Here is a 22,305-nt window from a genome sequence, read left to right as displayed (position 1 = left end):
TAGTGAAGTCATTCGGGCCCTGCCCTACCTCACAGAGCTTCAATGAGGGTCCAGTGAAATCACGCCAGCTTTAGAAATGACACGAGGAAGCTATTCCTTTCATTATCCAGGACATTCTCTCCACCTTCAGCCGGGACTAGACTAGAGGAGATTCTATTTTATTTTTAAAACCCCACAGGGTAACCTATTGTACAGCTGCCCTTAGTAACCATCCATTATCTAATTTTACTTTCTTTGTCTAATCTAAGTCCTGAGGTGTGTTCTTGCATCCCTGGTAAAACGCTTCACCATGGCGACGTCCTTTCAGTCTGCACGTGCCGCTGCTTCCTCCAGCATGACTGCTTCAGAAGCTCATTTATTTCTAACTTTCCCCTTCATATACTATTCCTCCTTTGGAGATCTGCTCAACCTCTGGTTCATAATTCTCTTAATTTCAGGTTCCTTTGGACACCCAAACCAGTACCAGTCACCCCTCCAGATTTCATGTCTTCTAACTATCACAATCATCCTTCACTTGGGACTTGGGGGTGGGGAATGAAGAAAATGGATAAATTTCACAACTTGCTCCAAGGTTTTCGGTATGTGGTTCTCATAGCACTTCCCATCCATAAATTTCAAAATGCTGGGTTGTACCCACAAAATATTACATTCCTTTGGCATAAATGAGTTCAACTCAAGAGGTAATTTGATTTACCTTGACCCCTGAAAATTACTAGGAGAAATTGGAACTTGCTATTTCTGATCCTTAGATCTGCCAAAGGCCAGTGAAAGATGGACGTGTGTATTTCTCCTGGTTTGTCCACTTCCCATATCACTGTGCGGTATCTGTTTTTTCAGCTCTTTCAGAGACACAGGGATTCGGAGTAACTCTTTTCATACTAGAGACAACTTCCCCCACCCAGACCCAAAAAAATGCATTTTAGAGGATACAGTCGAGTTCCTAGACTAATGCAATATTGGTTACAGCCTATGGGGAGCTCTGATGGTGTCTCTTACCCCGCCTTATAACCCTGAACGCGTTGTTCCAGCTACCCATGGAAGTTATCCTTTTGACAGCCCCTAGCCTGTATGGATTTCCAGGTCCCAGCCATATGGTCCCACCAAGCAGTGCGGGGATAAGCAAGGGTCCAATTCACTGTCTCATATAGACCAGGACTCTCAACGGCATCACATACCTAGGGTCAGAGGCAGAAAGTAACCAAAAAGCCTCTTTTCAATAGTAAATGAGATGTTATATCATGGGTCCTAATATACGCCATGAACAAATTAGGAAAATAGGAGACATTTCTCCTTAAAATTCCAAGGTTCCAAATGATAAACTTTTTTTGTCTATCTTAGTGTTAATGAGCAACATCAACCACTAATGATAGTTATCCTTGCAGGTGGGATCATGGAATATTTAACTGTCTACATCTTAGGTTTCTGTAACACTTGGATTTTTTTTTAATACTTTGTTTCACTTTTTAAGCTGAAAAAAGCTGGAAATTATAAAAATTTGAAGAGAAACTCAATGCAGATAATACTTCGCTGTTATATTATTCACAGCATAATATCAGACCATCTGTAAGCAGGTGCCATCCTGTCATCCCTCTGCCGTAGGTCCTCCAGGAACTTCCTGGTACCTGGACTCAACCCTAGCCTCCTTCCCCTGACTCTCTGCCCTCCATCCCCATTTCACCTTGCCTGTTGCTCATGACCTCCCACCCACCAAGTGACAGTGTTGGCCATCCATCCTGCAATTCCCTTTCTCCTCTGCTCAGCTCTCCACTCTGGATAACTCTTTCACTCGTATTTCTTTATCAGTAACATATGCTAAGGCAATAATAATTTGCCTTCACTGTACTTTGTTTTCTAAGTGGTCTCAATTTTTTTTCCTCTATACAGAAAACCACATCCCAAGATAGACTACAAGATCTGAAAGGATATTCTCTTTAGAGTTATTGACATCTTAGTAACTCCTGTTAACTGACCAATTAAAAGGTCCCCTTGAAAAGATTATATTAAATAATTATAAATGTCAATCATCCTCTTCATTTAACCAAACAAATCAGATAGAACTGAAGCCCTCTGAGATTTTTCCTTATTTGTGATACTACCCGTTCCATATTCTAGAACCAATGACATTACTGTGGTCACTCTCCACAGTTTCCTTAGTCTACAGTTAAAGCAGATTGTCACCAAGTGGCAGCAGATGTGTGCATATCTATGTTATATAGAGTCACATAAGATATAATACATGTGTCACATCTCCTACTGCCTTATCATATACAGTCTACTTAATTCTCTTTGATCTCTTTCACTTCCTTGCTGTGGTTTGCCTGAGTTGTTAGTGTGTGCTTTCTGCCTAAAGGGAAACATTTTAAATATAACTTTATAAAAAATTTGAAATAAACCGCTGAGAATATTTTGAGACTTCCTCCTAAAGCTTTTAGTTGTACCAGCTGATTCCAATTCAACGTGATAAGTGCCAAACTAAAGTGATTTTTAAATGTAATTTACCTTAATTTTGAGTCAGTTTTTCCCAAGAATAGGCACAGACACATTTTCCTCAGGTGCTTGCAGTTCTGCACACTCTCCCAAGGTAGAATCTCATCTAGGACTTTTTTAAAAAAACGTTTGTACGAAAAACTGAATCACCGTAGCCTCTCTTCCCTGTGTCTGCATCCCTACAGCATTCTTCCTAAAAGGCTTTTTGAAACCTGCATGGCTGCCATTCCCTGTCCAAAGTGTCCCTGATGGCTTACCCTCTACCACCCACCTCAGCTATGCCTTGAATGGCTGAAACATGCCTGAGCAAAAATGTACACTAAGTAGTAAGACCCATTGTACTTCTCCGCGGGCCCCATTAGCCACAGCCCCCAACCTGTCACAACAGGACAGGAGACATCAGAATTCATATCTCAAATAACTTTCCTTCTATCAGAACAGTCTCTAGATATTCAAACAGAGAACTAGAACAAGGATGGGCAAACGACAGCTAATGCACCACATCTGTGTCCCTACCCTGCCTGTTTTTGTCAACAAGATTTTATTGGAATACAGCCATGCCTATCCATTTATATATTGTCTACAGCTACTTTCACCCTACAACAGCAGAGTAGTTGCAACAAAGACCATATGGCCCACAAAGCCCCAAATACTTAGTATATGGCCCTTTACAGAAAAAAGTTACCAACGTTTAAGTTAGATTTTTAATCAGGGTAAAAGAGTTTATGACATCAATATAGGCACATTTAGTCCAGTCTGTTTTCCTTTGTTAATGTCATATTATTTTTCTTTTCAATTCCCAGTGCCATCACGTTACATTTAGAATGGTCTCACATTAACAAAATTTACATGCAGTAGAAGTATAAACAAAAAGGGAAACTCTTGCTGATCCAGATTTTAAACTCCGCAAGTATAATTTCTAAATGCACAAATTTTTCTTGCAAGAGGTGCTCCTTTCCCATATTCTGTGAGGGCATAGTACTACCATGCCCATGTACCTGTCATCTACATTTAAGGTGACAATATATACCTGGTTTGCCGGAGATAGTCCTAATTTACACCTGTTGTCTAGGCATACCTATTAATAATGCCACTTTTCAACTCCCAAAACATCCTTATTTGGACAATAAATTACAAGGCCAATGGATTGTATGGTTTTTCCCCCAAAAAGTACTCTGAGACAACACCCCTCCTATGTCACATGCAATCTGAGAATAAAGATCAGAAAATCCTCCTCATAAGAAATTCATCCAGATCAATAGAAACATGTGGGATAAAATTACTTGTTAATAGCCAGTTTCATGTCCTATTGATATTTCATACAATTTAGAAAAGAGGCATCTGTGTGAATTTCTAGAAGCTTCTCTGGATAAGTAGCAGGAAACTGTGACTTCAGCACCATTGTGTGGGGCATAGGAATTATAGACTTTTAAAGAAGAGAGTCATCTTTATCTCTAAGCATGGAGGGGCAGAACAGAATGTGAAAAAAGGGTGACAGTTATTTTTAATCCACATGAGGTTCTAAAACAGAGAACTGGAGGAGGGCAGGAGGGATGGGAATGTAATGGCTCATCTTATCCCCATGCTGATTTCCTACATACTGACTTCATTTACTGACTTTCTTTGGGGGGAAACAAGAGAGGGGAAAATGTAGAGGAGTGTTCGGAGAGACGGGTGGCCAGAGATGAACGTCGCAGAAGCAATTACAGTTTGTGCAGAACAGGTGGCTCCAGTGACCCCTGCTACATCTCTGTCTCCTGGCTTAATGTAATCAGGAGCCTGAGTAGATAATGACTAGGTGGAGATGTTCCCGTGGCAACCACTTCAGAGCAACACGATGTGATTTCCACACTGGCTCAGCGAAGGAAGTGACATACAAATCAAACATGCCCAGTGACTGTGGAGCTTGAGAGAAAGAAGGAGCATCAGCTGAGGTTTTAGGGCACCAGATATCAGCTGCCACAGAGAGCCTGGAGCTCGAGACCAGCCCCCGGGGCTGTGCAATAGTAGGTTAATTGGCTATTTGGCTTTTCCTGTCAGTTAATTTGCTAATCTTGATGTTTAAAGTTCTATTCCTCCAGATCTGCCTCTCCAGGCAGGGCCATTTTAGCTGCACAAGCATGAGGTAATTTTAGTGGCACTACCAAAATATTTTCCTTTGATCGTTATTTCCAACATAGAATATGTGCAAACATATATATATTGACCTTTTTATGAAGAATTGACCCAGAGACTCAAATGCTTTTTTTTTTGTTAATGCTTTTTGAAAAGCTTTCATCTAAACACATTACACCCTGCAGAAATATAAAATACATTCACAAAATGATAGTCACCCACAAGCCACCCTGCATGTTACAAACCATCTGGTGCTAAGTGATATCCCCATCTTAAAGAGGGAGGGGCGGCAATTTGATCATAAACTCCATTTTCTAAGAGAGAATTTGTAGCAGATGGTAACAGCCTTTCGGTAATCTTCTAAAAGATAACTTTTTTTAAATTGAAGTATAGTTGATTTACAACGTCATGTTAGTTTCAGGTGTATAGCACAGCGATTCAGATATAGATATAAATATAAATATACATATTATCTTCAGATTCTCTTCCATTATAGGTTATTACAAAATTCTGAGTATAGTTCCCTGTGCTACACAGAAGGTTCTGGTTGGTTATCTATTTTATATATAGTCGTGTGTATATGTTAATCCCAACCTCCTAATTTATCCCTTGAATGAAAACTTCTAATGTTACCTGTGAGAGCCACACAAAATGTAAAGAACCTAAACTAAAATGTGACAGCTGAGATATTGTTTAGGGTGCAAACTTGCAAGTAATAGATGCATACGTTCTGAAGATCTAATGCACAGCATAGTGATTTTAGTCAACAGTACTGTATTATATACTTCAAAGTTGCCAAGAGCTCTTAACTGTTCTCACCACAAAAAAGAAATCATAACTATGTGAAGGAATAGAGGTGTTAACTATCGCTACAGTGGTAATCATATTGTAATACATAAAGGTATCAAATCAACACGTTTGTACACCTTAGACTTACACAATGTTCTGTGTCGTTATATCTCAAATTGTTGTGAAAAATAAAAATTTAAAAACAGAAAATAGACACTTCCCTGGCGGCCCAGTGGTTAAGACTCTGTGCTTCCATTGCAGGGGGCACGGGTTCGCTCCCAGGTCGGGGAACTAAGATCCCACATGCTGCGCAGCACAGCCAAAAATATATCTATATTAAAAACAGAAAATAAAATACAAACATCCTTTAAAAAATGTTACTGCGATTTGAAAGGCGTCATGCTCAGAGGATGATATCCCACCAGCCACAAACCCCGGCCCCCAGCCCTGTGCTCCCCAAACAGAGAAGGGAGGTGCTGGCTGGGATCAGCTCAGACTTCTCCAAGGTTAACGCCCCACAATTTCAAAGTTCAATATTTGCCTTCCTCTGGGAGAAAGGCAAGGCATTGGTTGTGGTTGTGGTTGTGATGCCTTCTGACTCACCTGGAACGTACTCCGTGATGGGCACTCAGGGTTTCTGGCTGCAGGCTCCCCAGCACTTCAGATGCGGAAGTGCCAGACCAGTAGGATGGTTAGCCACCGAAATGCCACTGCACTGCAGAAGACAGGCTTGATGGTGTCTGCACTGTTTCCCTCGTTCCCTGTCACTGTTTATCGCTGGCCATCAGCGGACTACTTCTCAGGATAAGCAGTATGCCAGGCCCCAAAGACACGAATATACGTGAGACATAACCACTGCCTTCAAGGAATTTACAGAGACATGAGCAAATACGTTTTGATATGACTGATACATCTAATACTACATGTGTCTAGAATAAGAGTACACATAATACGAGAAACATGTGTAAACAAGGTTCGGAGGAGAGAGTGATCAACTTGGGGGAAGTTAAAGAAAGGAAGAGTTAACTCTATCTTGGGAAATGAGAGAAGGCTTTCTGGAGGAACTAAAACATGAGCAGCTCTGAAACAATGATGATGTGAAGGAGGGCTGCACACAGAGGCCAGTGTTTAGGGCTTCAGGACCTAAGGAACCAGGAAAGAGTCGTCCACCCTTCTACTCAACTAGCTGTAAATGTTATTGGGGGATGCAATATTCAAGGAGGAGCTAGAGAAGGCAGGAGAGATCATGCCGTAGCCCTGACTGTCTGAGGAAAACCATATTCAAAAAGGAAGAGTTTTCACCCTCTAAAGCCAGAACTGAAAATAGCCCTTGCCTTCTATTAACCTGGCTGACATCATTTAACAAATTGATTTTTTTTTTGCGGTACGCGGGCCTCTCACTGTTGTGGCCTCTCTCGTTGCGGAGCACAGGCTACGGACGCGCAGGCCCAGCGGCCATGGCTCACGGGCCCAGCCGCTCCGCGGCATGTGGGATCCTCCCGGACCGGGGCACGAACCCGCATCCCCTGCATCGGCAGGCGGACTCTCAACCACTGCGCCACCAGGGAAGCCCCAACAAATTGATTTTTTATCTGAGTGATGAAAAACAGAAAATTGAATCCGTGAGCCCAGTATTTCCTCTGGGCTGTTATCCACTCATTCAACAAACATTCGCTCTATGCCCAGCAGGCCGTGAGGCCAAGGTGCCATGGGCCACACCAATAACCACCGGGCTGAGACAGCGTTTTACATGATGGCTAGCTCCTGTCTCCGATGACAATGGACTGGAGTCTGCCAGATGCACCAAACACAAATATCCAAATAATTCCTTTCCAGGCAACAAGGACTGGGGGGTGGGTGGGATGGCACCTACTACATCCCTGGGCTGAAGATTCCGAGTGCTTAAAAGGAAACTTTGAGATATTCCTCTACCCTCAAAGAACTAACAACCTTATTAGATGGATAAGACAAATACACATTATACCAAGGACCATACAAGAGCATAAATGAACTAGTTCTTAAGTAAATGATACTGGACAGTAAATCAGAGACAAGAGAAGGCAGAGATTACTGAATTGCCCTGAGCAGGAGAACAGGACTTTATGGTCTCATGCTGAAATCTAGAAGATAAGGCAGAGTGTTGGCTGGTTCAGGAGTTGCCTAGAAGCGAGGCTGAGCTGACATATGGGAGATATTAAGCACTGAGTAGGAAGAAGGTCCAAAAAGTAGTAAAATACGTTGACTAGAGAGAAAATGAAAAGGCTTGGAATGCCAAGATAAAGGATTTGAACTTGATTCATAAAGCAAAGAGGATCGCTAGAGAATTTTAAGAAAAACGTGAATTAAGTAGTGTTTCAGAAAATTAAGTCACATCCGTATGTTAGGGGAACAGACCCAATGAATCAAAAGGAATATAGTCAGGTGGCAGACTATGATGGCAGTAGAAATAAAGTATAAATCCAGACATGATGTGGAGAAAAGGAGATAACATGCTGATACTGAAGACTGGGCGTTCCAGGGGTTGGTCTGGTCATCTGAATATCCGGAGGTGAGGTCAGCGGTGAGGAAAGTGGAGGGTGGTGGGGAAAGTATAGTGAGCTCAGTCAGGACAAGTTGTTTGCCGGAGAGTCAAGTGGAAATGTCCAGGAGAAAGCTGGAAATACGGGATTGCAGTGCAGGGCAGAGAGGCCTGTTTTGGAAGTGCCACTTGGGAGTCACATCCATCCATGAGCCATATGGCCAGAATAGGTATCACAAAATCAACGACTACTTTGTTCAAATGCTCCTAGAGTATTAGTTTAGAATAAGCTTGATTTAGCAAAGCACAAGACAGCTGACAAGAAAGCCCACAAGGAAGGAAGTTTCACCAGCAATTTCTTTTCCTCTGTGAGAAATAATTTAGACATCACAGTTCAGACACCTCTCCCCAACCCTCCCCTCATGGATTCTATTTGGTACAAACGTGGCTGCTTATATCAGAGCCCAGAGGGTTTGCTAACTCACCTGAACACAGCACACAGAAATGGCAATTTTCTACTGCGGCATTTCCTTGAATAAAACCCTAACCCACCTAGAGTATTTCTGGCATAGTGGTGTCTTTGGATTTCTGGAGACAGTAAAATATAGAGGGAAGCAAGAGTAAGTCGAGTTTTTTTGACTGAAGTTTCCCTCTGAGTCACTGAGCTAGAATGACTTATTTGTTAAATAAAATTAAATTCAACCTACCCAGAAGCAGTCACAGCCGATCTCTTGTGGCTTCATTAAATAAACAAAATGAGGGGTTATGTCCTCTGATTGCCACCCTACTCTCAAAGTTTCAGAAGATCTAAAAGACTCACCATGGTCCCCATTGAACTATATATGGAAAAATACAGTGTTTCCATCCTTAAAATCTTTTGTGTGTTTCCAAACTGAGATCTCACAGGTAACACACAAGATCAAGATCTTGATTTCTTTCTAACTAGCAAACCAGATTGCCTTGGGACACCTGGGTGGTTTATTACTGATAAGTAACCTTAGGAGGGAGGGCATAGAACACATGCGGAGGAAAGTGGCAGCAATTACAGAGGAAAATCCCAAGGGAAGGTGGCCAGTGTCACTGCACCTAACAACGGTCACCACAACAGCCTTAACCTAGGAGGTGCTTAACCCCAGGTCCAGGATGCAGGTGGCTGGCGGTGGAGCCCTCTCAGGCAAGGCTCCCCAAGGCCAAGAAGCACAGGAGGGCTGCTGCGAGCACTAGAAATAAGAGGCCTTCACACCCCCGCAGGCTGCTTCTCTGCCGGGTCCACCATGGCTGCCCACCTAGATCCCTGCACCCACTGAACCGCAGTCAGCAAAGGAGACTGGCAAAAAGACGATGAACTTGCAAGTCAGACCTGAGTTTCAATCTTACATCTTTTGTGAGTGTGGGAAAGATGCTCAAACTACTTAATGTCCACACATATGGAAGGACATTGTAACATCAGACTCATTGGGTCACGGTAAGAGGTAAATGAGATCAGTGTCCAGCAGCCCGTCTGGCTCCTAATAGGTCCTCAATAGATGTAGTTTAACTTTGGATGTACCTACTGCCTCTGCTGAGTATACGCCTACCTGGCCACCTCCTCCTAGGAGACATCTACATTCGTCCCTCCGTATCCACAAGGGATTGGTTTCAGGAGCCCTGGGCCACGCGGATACCAAAATCGGCGAATGATCAAATCCCTTACAATCCGTCCTCCTCATCCGCGGATGCGGAACTCGCGGATACGAAACCTGCGGATAGGGAGAGCTGTCTGTCTGTCTTCACCGCTCGAGCTCTGGCCCAGCATTATGACCTTTATGAAGACTCCCTCAACCCTCCCAGCTAACTAATTATTCCCGCTTCTGTGCTCCCACCATATCTCCAAGAAAGTATCCATCACACTGTAACTGCAAACTCTTTGAACCTGAATCTCCAGATAGTATATTCTCAAAACATCCTGAGGTGATCTGATGCAGCAAACCTGGACCTTCTATGAGTATTTGGAAACCACTGACATAGGTCAGTTATGCCACACACATATCATATCAAATGATAATAATAATAGCTAAGATGTGTGGAGCCTTTAGGTTCCAGACATTGTATTACACACTTTGCACAGATCGACTCATTTAATCCCCACACGATCCCTATGAAGTAGGCACTGCTATTTAAAATGAGGAAACTGAAGCCCAAAGAGGAGAAATAACTCTCCCAGGAAATAACTTGTTAGTCAGAATTCAGACCTCAAAAATACAATGCCAGAGCACAAGTTCTTAACCATCCTGGACTATAATTCTTCTCTATATATAGATTTTAATATTCAAAGGCAATACATGTATGCCATACATTCCTTTTAAGTGCCAGTTACTCATATGAAGTATTTTTCTTACATTATACTCATTATTTTCTTTTTATAGTACATTTAGACAATTCCCTTTTTGGTATGAAATGCTTCAATATCATTGAACAAATGTTTCTATAACTTAACAAGAAATGTGTAATTATACACCTAAATATGAGATTTTGCAACTTTTCAACTCTGTTTTTCAAAATTCCTACTGTTCTGGCAGACGGTGCCGAGTGACAAATTGCTCATTTCATCACCTGACCTTGTGTTCTTTGATAAGAAAGAGAAGGGTGTGGTGGTGACAGCTGAGGACACTTGTCAACTGTCCCCAAGAAGAAGGAAATGGAATCACTATTGTGACAAATTTAAGTCAGATTTGAGGCTGCCACTGGTTGCTTTAATTTTTCTCCAGGGGGAGTTGGTTATTTCCTGTCATGCAAACTGCATCGTTGAAAGACAGTTTCTCAAAATGTTTATAATACATGAAGTAAAAAGAAGCAGGATACAAATCGCGTAACTTAAAAGAAGATCTCAGTTATGTTTTTAAAAATACACCAGAATTTTAACAGGGATTATTTCTAGATGATTATTATTTCCCTCTTTTCTTTTTTTCTATTTGTTATATCATAAGCATTTATTCCTCTTATATTCAGAAAAAAAATGAAATTTTATTGAAAAGAAAAAAACTCAATGTTGACCAGAAATAGAATCTTTACCTTTTTTCCTAAATAAAGTAATATCAGCACACAGAAAATGAAGTTGCAGCCATGGTCCAGAAAACATTATTTACTGGGCTATCTTGGAAAACTGATTGGAAGTTGTGAGGTTGGGTAGTTATCGAAGCCACGTATGGTACTTCACAATGATGGCTTGTCCTTTGAAGATGAAGTTTATTCCAAAGAACATGAAACCAAACTCCTAATTCACATTTAAACAGCACTTTACATTTGACAAAGCTTTTAAATGAAGGCACTCGAGATGTTTCAGCCCTGTTTTTCAGTTTTACAAGCAAAAAAAACAACCAGCAAAACAACAGAGAGGCCAAGTGACTCACTGCAAGGTAATGAAAGAGTAAGGATTCAGGCCTTCTGACATTGTTTTTCCACACAGTCACACGGCCTTCCTTATTTAAACGTCAACTTAAAGATATAAAATAACTTTTACCACTTGTGATGAGAGGAAAGATAAAACAAGGATTCTCCCTGAAGCTGGTGGGAGCCAGCTGCCTGGGTTTTGATTCTGGCAGCAGCGGCTGCCCAGACCTCTCTGTGCTCCAACTTCCTGGGCCGGAAAAGGATTGAAGAGTACAGACCTCATAGGCTTATTGTGAAAAGTAATGGGTAAATATGTGTAAAGTGCTAGTGCAGTAGCCATCCCAGTACAGGTCCTCAATAACTGTGAGCTTTTATTATTACGGTTATTCATATTTCTATTTCTCTATGACCGTATGTAGAAGTGCTTTGTGGGAAGAGTATACAATACATAACACATTTGACTTATACTGAAGGCAGTGATTCATTAACCCTTTTCAGTTTTTCATTCTTTCACTTATTCGTTCTTTCAACAAATATTTATGGAGCTTCCCCCTGCAATGCCAGACACATCTCTTTCCCAAGTCCGTTTCTAAATAAAGTGGTAGAGAGAAAATGGTAGCTGGAAACATGGGATTGGAAGTATTTTGGTTTTGTTTTTGCAAGACATTTAAGCATGCTGAAATTATGGTGAGAAAGATCTAGTTGAGAAAAAACAATGGAATATATGAGAGAGAAAAGTCATAACTGGGAGTTGTTAGGGAGGGGGAAATTCCCCCTCTACCCCTCTTGAGTTCTTGTGGAGAGACAAATAGTAACATGGACACAAGACAGATGAAAAGGAGAAAAAGAAACAAATTTTAATTCATGTGCATGAAGGACTCATAGAAATGGAACCTAAGAAGTGGCCAAAGCAGGCTACTTTTATACTTTTTTACACAAAATAAATTTGTGAAGAATTGACAGGATGAAGAAACTTAGGTTTGAGGTGCCCAGTTAGTGAAGAAACTAAACAGAGTTTGGGCTTGTAAATTAGAAGAAGAAATAAGGTTTGTTTATGCAAGCATCTCAGCCCAAATTCCCAGTCGTCCATGATCAGGGTGTCCTTCTACCTCCAGATACAAGGAGTGCACCTTTCACGTGAGAGGTTGATTTCCTGCTTTCAGGGTGACAGAGAGGAAAATCAGAGCATCCCTCTTACATTGGCCGTTTCTTAAGTAATTTTAATTCAAAATAATCAATATGCCATTGAGGCATATTTTGGGGTGACCTGCCTGGGGCCCCAACAGAGCAAAATGTCCTGGAAACATAGTAGGGGGACTGGCCTTAGAAAAGGAAGCAGCTCATCTAATAGAATGGATAGAACGAAGACAAGAATGTCTGCAGAGTAGGAGGTTTTACAGGTTTTGTAGCAAAATGGTAAGGAATGTCCCACCTAGTGACTTTCAATCTCTCCATGAAGTAGGAAGCAAGGTGGAGGGTGGTAGAGACAGGGCACTGGAGGACCCTCTGAGCTTGACGGCCATGCATTTGTGGCCCAGAGAGAGAGTTCTGTGCTCCACCTGGCCACCAGCACTCAGCGTCTGTTGGACCACAGCTGTGGTGCCACTAAAAGGAAAATTCCAGCAACAACATGGTGGCCTGGCCCCACCTGGGACAGCTAAGTCTGTGTCATTGCTTTCCCGTTTTCTCACAGTGTGGACCATTATAGATAAGCTTGTCACAGTATAGATAAGCTTGTCACCATTCCTGCCCCGCCCTGCTCTCCCACATCTCCCACAGTGCAAAACTGAAAACAAAGAAAATGATAACCTCCTGTCAAAGACTCCTCTCTTCTTTCTTGGGCTTACTTGTGCTCTGTGGGTAATATAATCTGTAAGGAATGTCCAGCGATGAAAATAAGTTTTACTTCTGTCTCCAGTGTCTCTGCCCTGCACACCCACCCCGTGACCACCCCCAGGAGCCAATTCATCACATGAAGACAGCTGTGGCAGCAGCTAGTTTATGTCTAGGCGGGGGTTGGGAGACGTTTCCTCCTTGCTCTTCTTCCCCCAGTGGCTATGCATTCTGTGGCAATGTGAAGATTTCTAGCACCTTCTCTCCCAAGAGTCACCAAGAATCAGTCAAGTAGAACAAACTTAACCTTAGTGTAGATTGTAAGCCCTAGTACCCCCCTTCCCTCTCCCACCTACCATTTTCTGACAATCCTTGCCAAGTGAAAAAGCAAAGTCCCCCCATCTCCTCTCTTCTTCTTTTCTCATTCTTTCCTTTTGTGCCTTAGCAGATTCGCTTTGCTTTCTATTTTGGAGACAATTCTTGGTAAAGACCAGGAAACTAAAAATCCACCCAAAACACCTTCTCCTTGGAAGACCTGGAGTAAATCTCTCTCTCTCTCTCTTTTTTTTTTTAAGAAGAAAAGGTAAACTAAACAATTCATATTTATCGAGAATATACTGAGTGCCAGGATATGAGCTACAGGAGATAAAAGATAGAAAGTTTGGGGAAAGGCTGGTACACAACTCAGACAAACACCAGCAAAATTAACACCAGATAAACTGACAGGTGCCAAGGAGGTTCCCATGGAGAGAGCATTGGTCATTCTAGTGAAGGACCTCGTGGAGGGGTTGGCACTGGTACTTGGACAGCAGTTGGATTTTTATAAGTAGAAATTCTTTAAAGTGCATTCAAAAGAAAGACCAGAGGTGGGGAAAAGCTGGGTTCATTCAAAAGCTGAGTGCCTTCAAATCCTAGAGTGAATGTGCAGTGTTGAAGGGAGAGAGCTGCACAGTTGGAGAGAATGTAATCAGAATTGATGTAAAATTAGGCTGAACTTTTACTAAACCATGGGGATTGTTTAGAACTATACCAGGGGCTGTCTTGAATATCAGTTTTGTCATTTACTCTGTAAAAAATAAAATGGAGACTCACTGAAGGCTTGTGTGTAAAGAAAAATACGTTTTCTCCTCCCTTGTTCCTTGCACAGCAAGTGGTTGCTTCTTTTTAATATTAAAACTAAGTTACAAAGGAATGGCCAGTGATTCCTGGCTGTACAATGAAAGTGCATTCTGTACCACTTCAACACCTTTAGTCCAATCTCCTATACCTAAGAGCAAGACTCCTTTAATGACATGCTTTATAAAAACCCCATATACTGCTCTTGATGTCCAATTCTATTTCAAATTGTTACATAGAAAGTCTAGGATCTCAATCCGATATCAATATAAAATGTATCATTATAACTCAAATTAGCTGATATTTATTGAGAGGGTTCAATGTGCTAAGCACTTTTTTTTTTTTTTTGTGGTACGCGGGCCTCTCACTGTTGTGGCCTCTCCCGTTGCGGAGCACAGGCTCCAGACGCGCAGGCTCAGCGGCCATGGCTCACGGGCCCAGCCGCTCCACGGCATGTGGGATCTTCCCGGACCGGGGCACGAACCCGTGTCCCCTGCATCGGCAGGCGGACTCTCAACCACTGTGCCACCAGGGAAGCCCCCAAACACTTTTTATGTATAACCTTATTTATCCCTCTTAACAATGTGGTAGGTTCTGTTAATTATTATTATCTTCAATTGACACGAGGCAGTGGAGGCACCAAGAAGATGCAGAAGTCCACATAGCTGTATGGGACACAGGTTGCAAATCCACACAGTAGATTCTAGGGATCATCCCCCATAACCCTCTGCTGGAAGGCTCCCCACCACGCGCCCTGATGACGATGGCATCCTCCTTAGGCAGGTCTCCAGACACACTAAGGCTGCTGGGATCCTCTTTTTCACTGATTTATTCACTAAATAGATATGTATTGAGCACCTACTCTGTCAGGCAGTGTTCTAAGGGCTTAGCTCTGACAGTGGAAAGGAAACAAACTTCCTTCTTTTAAAGGACCTCTTCTCTTAGAGTATTTTCTCTACCACATTTGTCCCTCTTGATTATAGCAACAATTATTTAAGGGGAAATATTAGGTCTCCAAAATGTAAACACTATTCTTGATACCACTGCCAAAGCATCTTAATCTTCATGTAAAAAATTAGTTTCAAAGACAAATAAATGATAATACCTCAGAGGGAAATGTCTTAAAAGATAAGTGTTGATCAATATATTGAAAGACAAGCATGTTCTAGTCAGTTGAATATTCTCTAAATTGGGAATTGCCAAACACAAATAACCTGTTTTGAAAGAATTATAATAGAACCAAAAATTCCTAAAACAAAAGCTATTTGAGACGTAACTTTTAGTTTTTCTTCAGTGACTCATGACTTCTCAGAATCTTAGAATTCTTCAGAGTCAATTATTTTTAATAGCAATTATTACCTGGAACTTCAAAACAATCTTTGTGAAGACTTTAGCTTTCTTATGTGTAAACTTCCCATTTGCTGAACTTGCACAGGCCAGTGGTACTACCTGAGACTTTGAAAATAATCTAAAGCAGTGGGTTTTTATTTCAGCTGTTTGGAAATGACTAACAGAGTAATACAATGGATGAATTTCATCTAACATTAATAGTTGGGTAAGTAAAAAGCACCCACTATATGGAAATTAGTAAGACATGTCACTATAGTCTTATGACAGGAATGTTCTCTTAGAGTATTTTTGAGCTACCTATTTAACAGCTCTTACCACCTTAAATCACCCATTGGTATTATGTTTTAAGTGTTTTAAATAGAGAAGATGAAGAGAAGGCACATTATACTCCTTTAAATGATAATTAAGAGGCTCTGATAACCATTTACCAATGATATTAATGGCATGAATATTAAGGAAGGGTGACTCAAGGTGATTTAAGGACAATTTAAATTGCATATGAAAGATGAAAACTTGAGCTGAAGTATTAAGGAATTCTTAAATTCTACTTCTTACATTGTGGAGTGGAATTTTAAATCAGGATGAGACATGTGCAAAGCATCAACAAAATAATATATATATTTTTTAATTAAAGTATAGTTGATTTACAATGTCACGTTAATTTCAGGTATATAGCACAGTAATTCAGATATATATATATATATATATTCTTTTTCAGATTTTCTCCTTAAAGGTTATTACAAATTATCAAGTATAGTTCCTTGTGCTATACAGTAGATCCTTGTTGGTTACCTCTTTTCTATATAGTAGTGTGTGTATGTTAATTCCAAACTCCTAATTTATCCCTCCCCCACTTTCCCCTTTGGTAACCATAAGTTTGTTTTCTATGTCTGTGGGTCTATTTTTGTTTTGTAAATAAGTTCATTTGTATCTTTTTTTTAGATTCCACATATAAGCAGTATCATATGACATTTGTCTTTCTCTGTCTGGTTTACTTCACTTAATATGATAATCTCTAGGTCCATCCATGTTTCTGCAAATGGCATTATTTCATTCTTTTTTATGGCTGAGTAATATTCCAGTGTGTGTGTGTGTGTGTGTGTGTGTGTGTGTGTGTGTGTGTGTGTGTACCACATCTTCTTTATCCATTCATCTGTTGATGGACATTTAGGTTGCTTTTATGTCTTGGCTGTTGTAAATAGTGCTGCAGTGAACATTGGGGTGCATGTATTTTTTCAAATTATCGTTTTCTCTGGATATATGACCAGAAGTGGGATTGCAGGGTCATATGGTAACTCTATTTTTAGTTTTTTAAGGAACCTCCATACTGTTCTCCATAGTGACTGCGCCAACTTACATTCCCACCAACAGTGCAAGAGGGTTCCTTTTTCTCCACACCCTCTCCAGCATTTATTGTTTGTAGACTTTTTGCTGATGGCCAATCTGACCATCATCAAAAAGCGATACTTCCTTGTAGTTTGGATTTGCATTTCTCTAATAATTAGCGAGGTTGAGCATTTTTTCATGTGCCTATTGGCCATCTGTATGTCTTCTTTGGAGAAATGTCTACTTAGATCTTTTGCCCATGTTTTGATTGGGTTGTTTGTTTTTTTGGTACTGAACTGTATGAGTTCAACAAAATAGTATATTGTTAAAAGAACATTAAACATTAAACAAAAGAACATTAAAATCACTTTGCTGTATAAAATTAAATGCCAAATGACAGTATCATGTGTGCACATCCCCTGATGCCAAACTTAGTCTTCCTTCTCGGAACTAATGAAAATCAATTTTGCTTTTATTCCCATCTTATGTCAATAAAATATAAGCTACACAAGGAAAGAAACTTTATCTTGTTCACTGCTGTATCCTAGTGCCCAGAACAATGCTTTGCACCTGGTAGGGGCTTGACAAATATTTGTTGAATGAATAAATATATTATTTAAAGTGTTTACTCAAAAAGACTTGTTACTATGGATGGCATATTCTATTTTTACTAAAGTTAATTTGTACATAATATGCTGACAACAGTGGCCGAAGGTTTGCCTTGTTACAAGAAGTTTTTCAAATAAGAGTTCAGTAAAGAGTATTTACGTGAAGACTAGCAACATTATGTGGTACAGCTACCATATTACATATATTCCATTCTAAAGTATTCGTATTTGTGACACAGCATTAATACTTGAAATGCAATATATAGGATATATTTTAGCAAAAGGAACATATGTTCTTTGTAAGGAATAAAGAAAATTAAAACATATGACTGGGGCTTCCCTGGTGGCGCAGTGGTTGAGAGTCCGCCTGCCGATGCAGGGGACACGGGTTCGTGCCCCGGTCCGGGAGGATCCCACATGCCACGGAGCGGCTGGGCCCGTGAGCCATGGCCGCTGAGCCTGCGCGTCCGGAGCCTGTGCTCCGCAATGAGAGAGGCCACAACAGTGAGAGGCCTGCGCACCACAAAAAACCCACAAACATATGACTGCATCATCCTTTGCCCTTAAGCTGTATTTTCGAGCCTATAGCCTTCATTAGTATGTATCATTTATAGCACCATTTCCCAAAGTGTGATGTACATACCAAAGGATACACAAGAAGATCTTGTTACAGGAAGATCTTTTCCTTTAATAGTTACATATTTATTTTAATGTACTAGGGAAAATGTAACTAGCACATCAAATCTATTTTTTATTGATACCAAATTAATACAAGATACACTTAAGTAAAAATGAACTCACTTGATTTAAAGAAAGGTACTAGGTACACAGCGGTGTAAGTAGATATGGTAAAGACCATAATAATGGCTGGTGGATGAATGAAACTGGGGGAGACTCTGACTTTAGTTCTTGCTTGGAGCAAGACACATCCTACATCCTTATGAGGACCGTCTTACAAGACTGAAGTCTGTTGCTTTACCACCTTCACCAGCTAAGTTTTTGTATGGCAGAATGGCTTTTAACCTTCTCAGACTCAGTGCTTCCATTTTATAGCACATAATTTATAATGTCCTCCTATACTATCTTGAAACGAAATCTGTAACCTACTTGTTCACGTAAGTTCGAAAAAAAATCAATCTAAGGTCCTGGCTGTATTAGAAAGCAAAAATACAATACAGGCAACGTGTGACTTAAATAATGTTTTCAATATGTAAATCCTTGGGGATAACCACCTTAGAAGGCACAATGATATAGTCAAATACTGCATCTCCATGCAGAATCGCTGTGAATGACAGCTACTACTACAGACTGGTGCAAGGGTGTTACGTAGGTAACGCAATCCAACATCATAAGCAGTTTTGCCACTGGTGATTTCCCAAGATGGAGAACAACTTCTGATAAAGTCCTGCCCACCACCCCTCCCTGCCAAAATTACATTCCTCCCTTAATTTGCATAGTAGTTGCATTCCTGAAAAAGGAATATTAAACTTTGCAAAAGAATATTTTGTGCTTATATGTAAAACAAGGAAACAGGAGTAGGTTCCAGGTTCAGATAATTATAAACAGACTTTTCACCTACATGAATACCTGAGTGGCCGTTGAAAAGCTGGAACAAGATACAGGACAACTCTTTGATGTGTGGAACTATCCCACACCCTTCAGCACATCCAATGTTCCTGGCTCCCTTCCACTGAATTCCGTTCAGGCTCTTTCTGTCGTTGTGGTGACCAAAAATGCCCCCAACATTTCCCAAGTGCCTCCCACGCTGATCTCATAAATCCAGTAGCACTCCTGGGTTTCGTTGTTTAAGCTCTTCACTGCTAACTAATGGGTAGTCATTAATCCACTTTGAGCTTTCTATTTATCAGTGATAGCATTTGGTTCTAAAGTATCTTAAATATAAAACATTAGCTCTATGGCTTCTAAAGCAACTATAAAAATATTCTATTTTGTTATTATTACAGGAGTTTTATTGTTTACAGCTTGTTAACTGTAAAGTTTGTTGGCTTACAGTTGGTAAAGAATAAGTACTCTTAACGTAAATTTCAGAGAGTTTGGTTGCTTTTACGAAAAATATTTCAGAGTTGGGGCTCCTGAAAGAATCTGAAATTCAATATAGCTAGAAATCTGGTTACTGAAAATCGGATACTTTCTGAATTATCTAAGCCTCCTAGGGCTGCAAATTTTGACAGCATAGCTTTAAAAGCAGATTCTTGGCATAATTTTGAGTGGGTTTTGACCAAGTCATGCTGAGAAATTTGCAACTGCAGCATTCATTGGGATGTACAAGAAGGAGAAAAAAAAAATTAATGAAAACTTTCCAGGGTGAGGGACCTTAAACTTAACTGAACTTCTGAACTTTACGCCCTGTTGTGATCTTTCTGACACTTTGAAGAATCGTTCTGGAGAGTCTCCAGAGAGCACACTCCTCACTCTTCATTCTTAAACAGTGTGAAATCTGTCAACCCAACCAGGTCATCAAGAGGGCAGACTGTGACTTGTCATACAGAGAGAGATGTTCTCTAGGACACTGAAGAAGCTGGGCAGATTTTGCTTTTTACCAAGAGCGAGACCCTGGCTTTTTGAGAAAGGGACTGATTTCTATACAGTGGGAAAGCTGGCTTAGCACGTACACTTGAATCAAACACAAGCTACCAAAGTGACATTTGACATCCATCCTCTTAATTCTTATCAGAAAGCTGATCATTGAAAACAACTAACAGAGCTTTATTTGCAGAAAATGGAAAGTTTAAAACACCTCAGCTGAAGCAGAACCTGATTTTTTAAAATTATTAATTCTATTGTGGGAGACAAAGAAACAATATCAGTTACTGAGAGGTGGGAACTCTTGATGCCTCTTCTTCTACTTGTTCTAGGTTTTTGTTGTTTTGGTTTTTTTTAACTGAGTTCTTTAACCTTTCGGTACTCTGTTTCTCTGCTTATAAACTTGGAATGAGGATAGCTATTATTAGTTCAGGGTTTTGTTGTTGTTGTTGGAGAACTGGGAACTCTGGGCAAAATTACCAAATCGATGAAGTTTTTCTTCGACTTTCACACCTTAACTCATTCCATTGTGCTAAATGCTGGGGATTAAAAGGTCATTAAGGCATAGCTCCTGCCCTCAAGGAACTAACATTTTAGTGGCTGAGAAAACAAGTAAATATGACAATTCTGCCTTGCGTGAATAACTGCTTTGCTGAACATAGAGGTGGGGTTGCTATGGGAACCCAGTGCAGAACACCAGCCACCACTGGGAAGGATGGAGAAGACTTTCCAACATCCTCTATCTCCTCTCTCAGCCTCTCCACCCCAACTTCCAGCTCTCCCCAAAGCAGAGGCTGCCCTTCTGAGATAGAACCCCAAGCTTGAGACTGTTCCTTCTGCCCCTTCCATCAGAATCTATCTGTTTGATGTTGCCTATCTAATTGTGAACTAAGTCAAGCTAAGGTATTCATTGATTGGTTAAGTGACTCTTCCCAGCTGATCGTTGCATTCTGACTAGGGCTGTCCTTACCCATTCCGCTAATCTTTATTGTGCATGCACTGTGTGGATTAATTTCAATTCTTTTACCCAGAAGACTGATGAATGGGAAAACCAGGGCTTGAGCCTGGTAAGCTCACTATAGACCAAAGGCTCTTTCCTTGGAATTACACTCTTTTATCACAGTCTCTTGGCTCTGCCTAGCTAGATAGCCCCACTGGCTGAGACTCCAAGTAGAGCGGTAGGACCGTGCTAACACGGCTCATCTACGTGAAGAAGGGACAAACGCTGGCACAAGCACCATCATGGCGTCACAGCCGCTCCTGGAGACCCAGACACCCTGAGGGCACTGCTTAGTTATCCAGCGACACTAGCTGCCTGCTAGAAGGGCAGTTGGAGGTCCCAAGAGAGTAGAGATATCACCCTCCAAAGCCAGGATTCCGGTTTTCGACTATTACTGCCGTGGAGGGACAGGAGTGGGCTCCCCTCTTGACAGGGAACTCTCTGAGGGAAGAGGCCATGTCATCATCATCCCTCACCCCCAACACCACCCAGCGTCTGGACCAAAGCAAACCCTTATTTAATGTTTGGAGAAGGAAAGGAAGGAAGAAAGAAGGAAAGGGAAAGGAAGGGGAGGGAAGGAAAAGGAGAGATGAGCTTTTGAGACAATCACGGACAGTCCTCCTCTGGGTCTCTCCACAAGTCCTTTAGCTGAACTGATTCCACAGCTGTCATGTCTCTGCCTTCCCTCCCTCTCTGCCCTTCCTTCAGGCGCATAATTAAACTCTTTGCTCTGAGCAATCCACTGCTAATGAGCGACGATAGGGAAGGCAAGAGAAACCTCAGCACAGACACTTCATATACTTCTTCGTGCATTTCTTTGTCACCACTTTCACTCCTTGCCATTTGCATCTCCACAGCTCCTACTTGAGTGGGTTTTTCTACAGCTTTACCAGGTTGTACGTATATTCACTTTTTTTTAAACACAGGCTGCTATAAGCTTGTTTTTAGAGCTCTATGGACTCTATAGTCCTAAGAATAAGAACATATTTCTTACTGACTACTCTACCCCTGCAGTTAGGCTTCACCTCATCTGGAAGAACATGCAAGACCCAGTCCATTGCCAGGAAAAACATGACCTCATTGGTAGGAAATCGCAAATCCATGTGGGACTCAGAGGGTGCTACAACAAATTCCTTACATTTCTTCTCAGATTGGCTTTCGTTAGTACAGAGACCACCTCCAACAGGTGCTTGTATGTCCCTCCTCTTTTTTTTTTTTTTGCGCTACGCGGGCCCCTCACCGCTGTGGCC

General features: G+C 41.1%; 2 protein-coding genes across 8 annotated transcripts in view; one reads left to right on the top strand and one right to left on the bottom strand.

The window, feature by feature from the left end:
• MTFR2 (mitochondrial fission regulator 2) overlaps positions 1–22,305 on the bottom strand; it is a 162,716-nt gene that overhangs the window by 28,573 nt on the left and 111,838 nt on the right. The window contains exons 8-9 of one of the 2 annotated variants that reach the window (XM_032651587.1): positions 5,995–6,106; positions 4,743–5,722 (exon numbers count right to left, since the gene is read on the bottom strand). The exons of the other annotated variant lie outside the window; for it this stretch is intronic. Of the exons in view, the coding sequence (XP_032507478.1) occupies positions 6,020–6,106 (87 nt within the window). The 3' untranslated portion in view covers positions 4,743–5,722; positions 5,995–6,019. Of the gene's footprint in view, positions 1–4,742; positions 5,723–5,994; positions 6,107–22,305 lie in introns of those variants that run through there. 2 annotated transcript variants of the gene reach the window in all.
• PDE7B (phosphodiesterase 7B) overlaps positions 1–22,305 on the top strand; it is a 337,812-nt gene that overhangs the window by 253,710 nt on the left and 61,797 nt on the right. The gene's annotated exons all lie outside the window — the stretch shown is intronic.

This window comes from Phocoena sinus, chromosome 12 (assembly GCF_008692025.1).
Source record: "Phocoena sinus isolate mPhoSin1 chromosome 12, mPhoSin1.pri, whole genome shotgun sequence".
Taxonomy (NCBI): Eukaryota; Metazoa; Chordata; class Mammalia; order Artiodactyla; family Phocoenidae; genus Phocoena; species Phocoena sinus.
The sequence above is the reverse complement of the archived record's forward strand: the minus strand, read 5'-3'. Positions and strand labels throughout refer to the sequence as shown.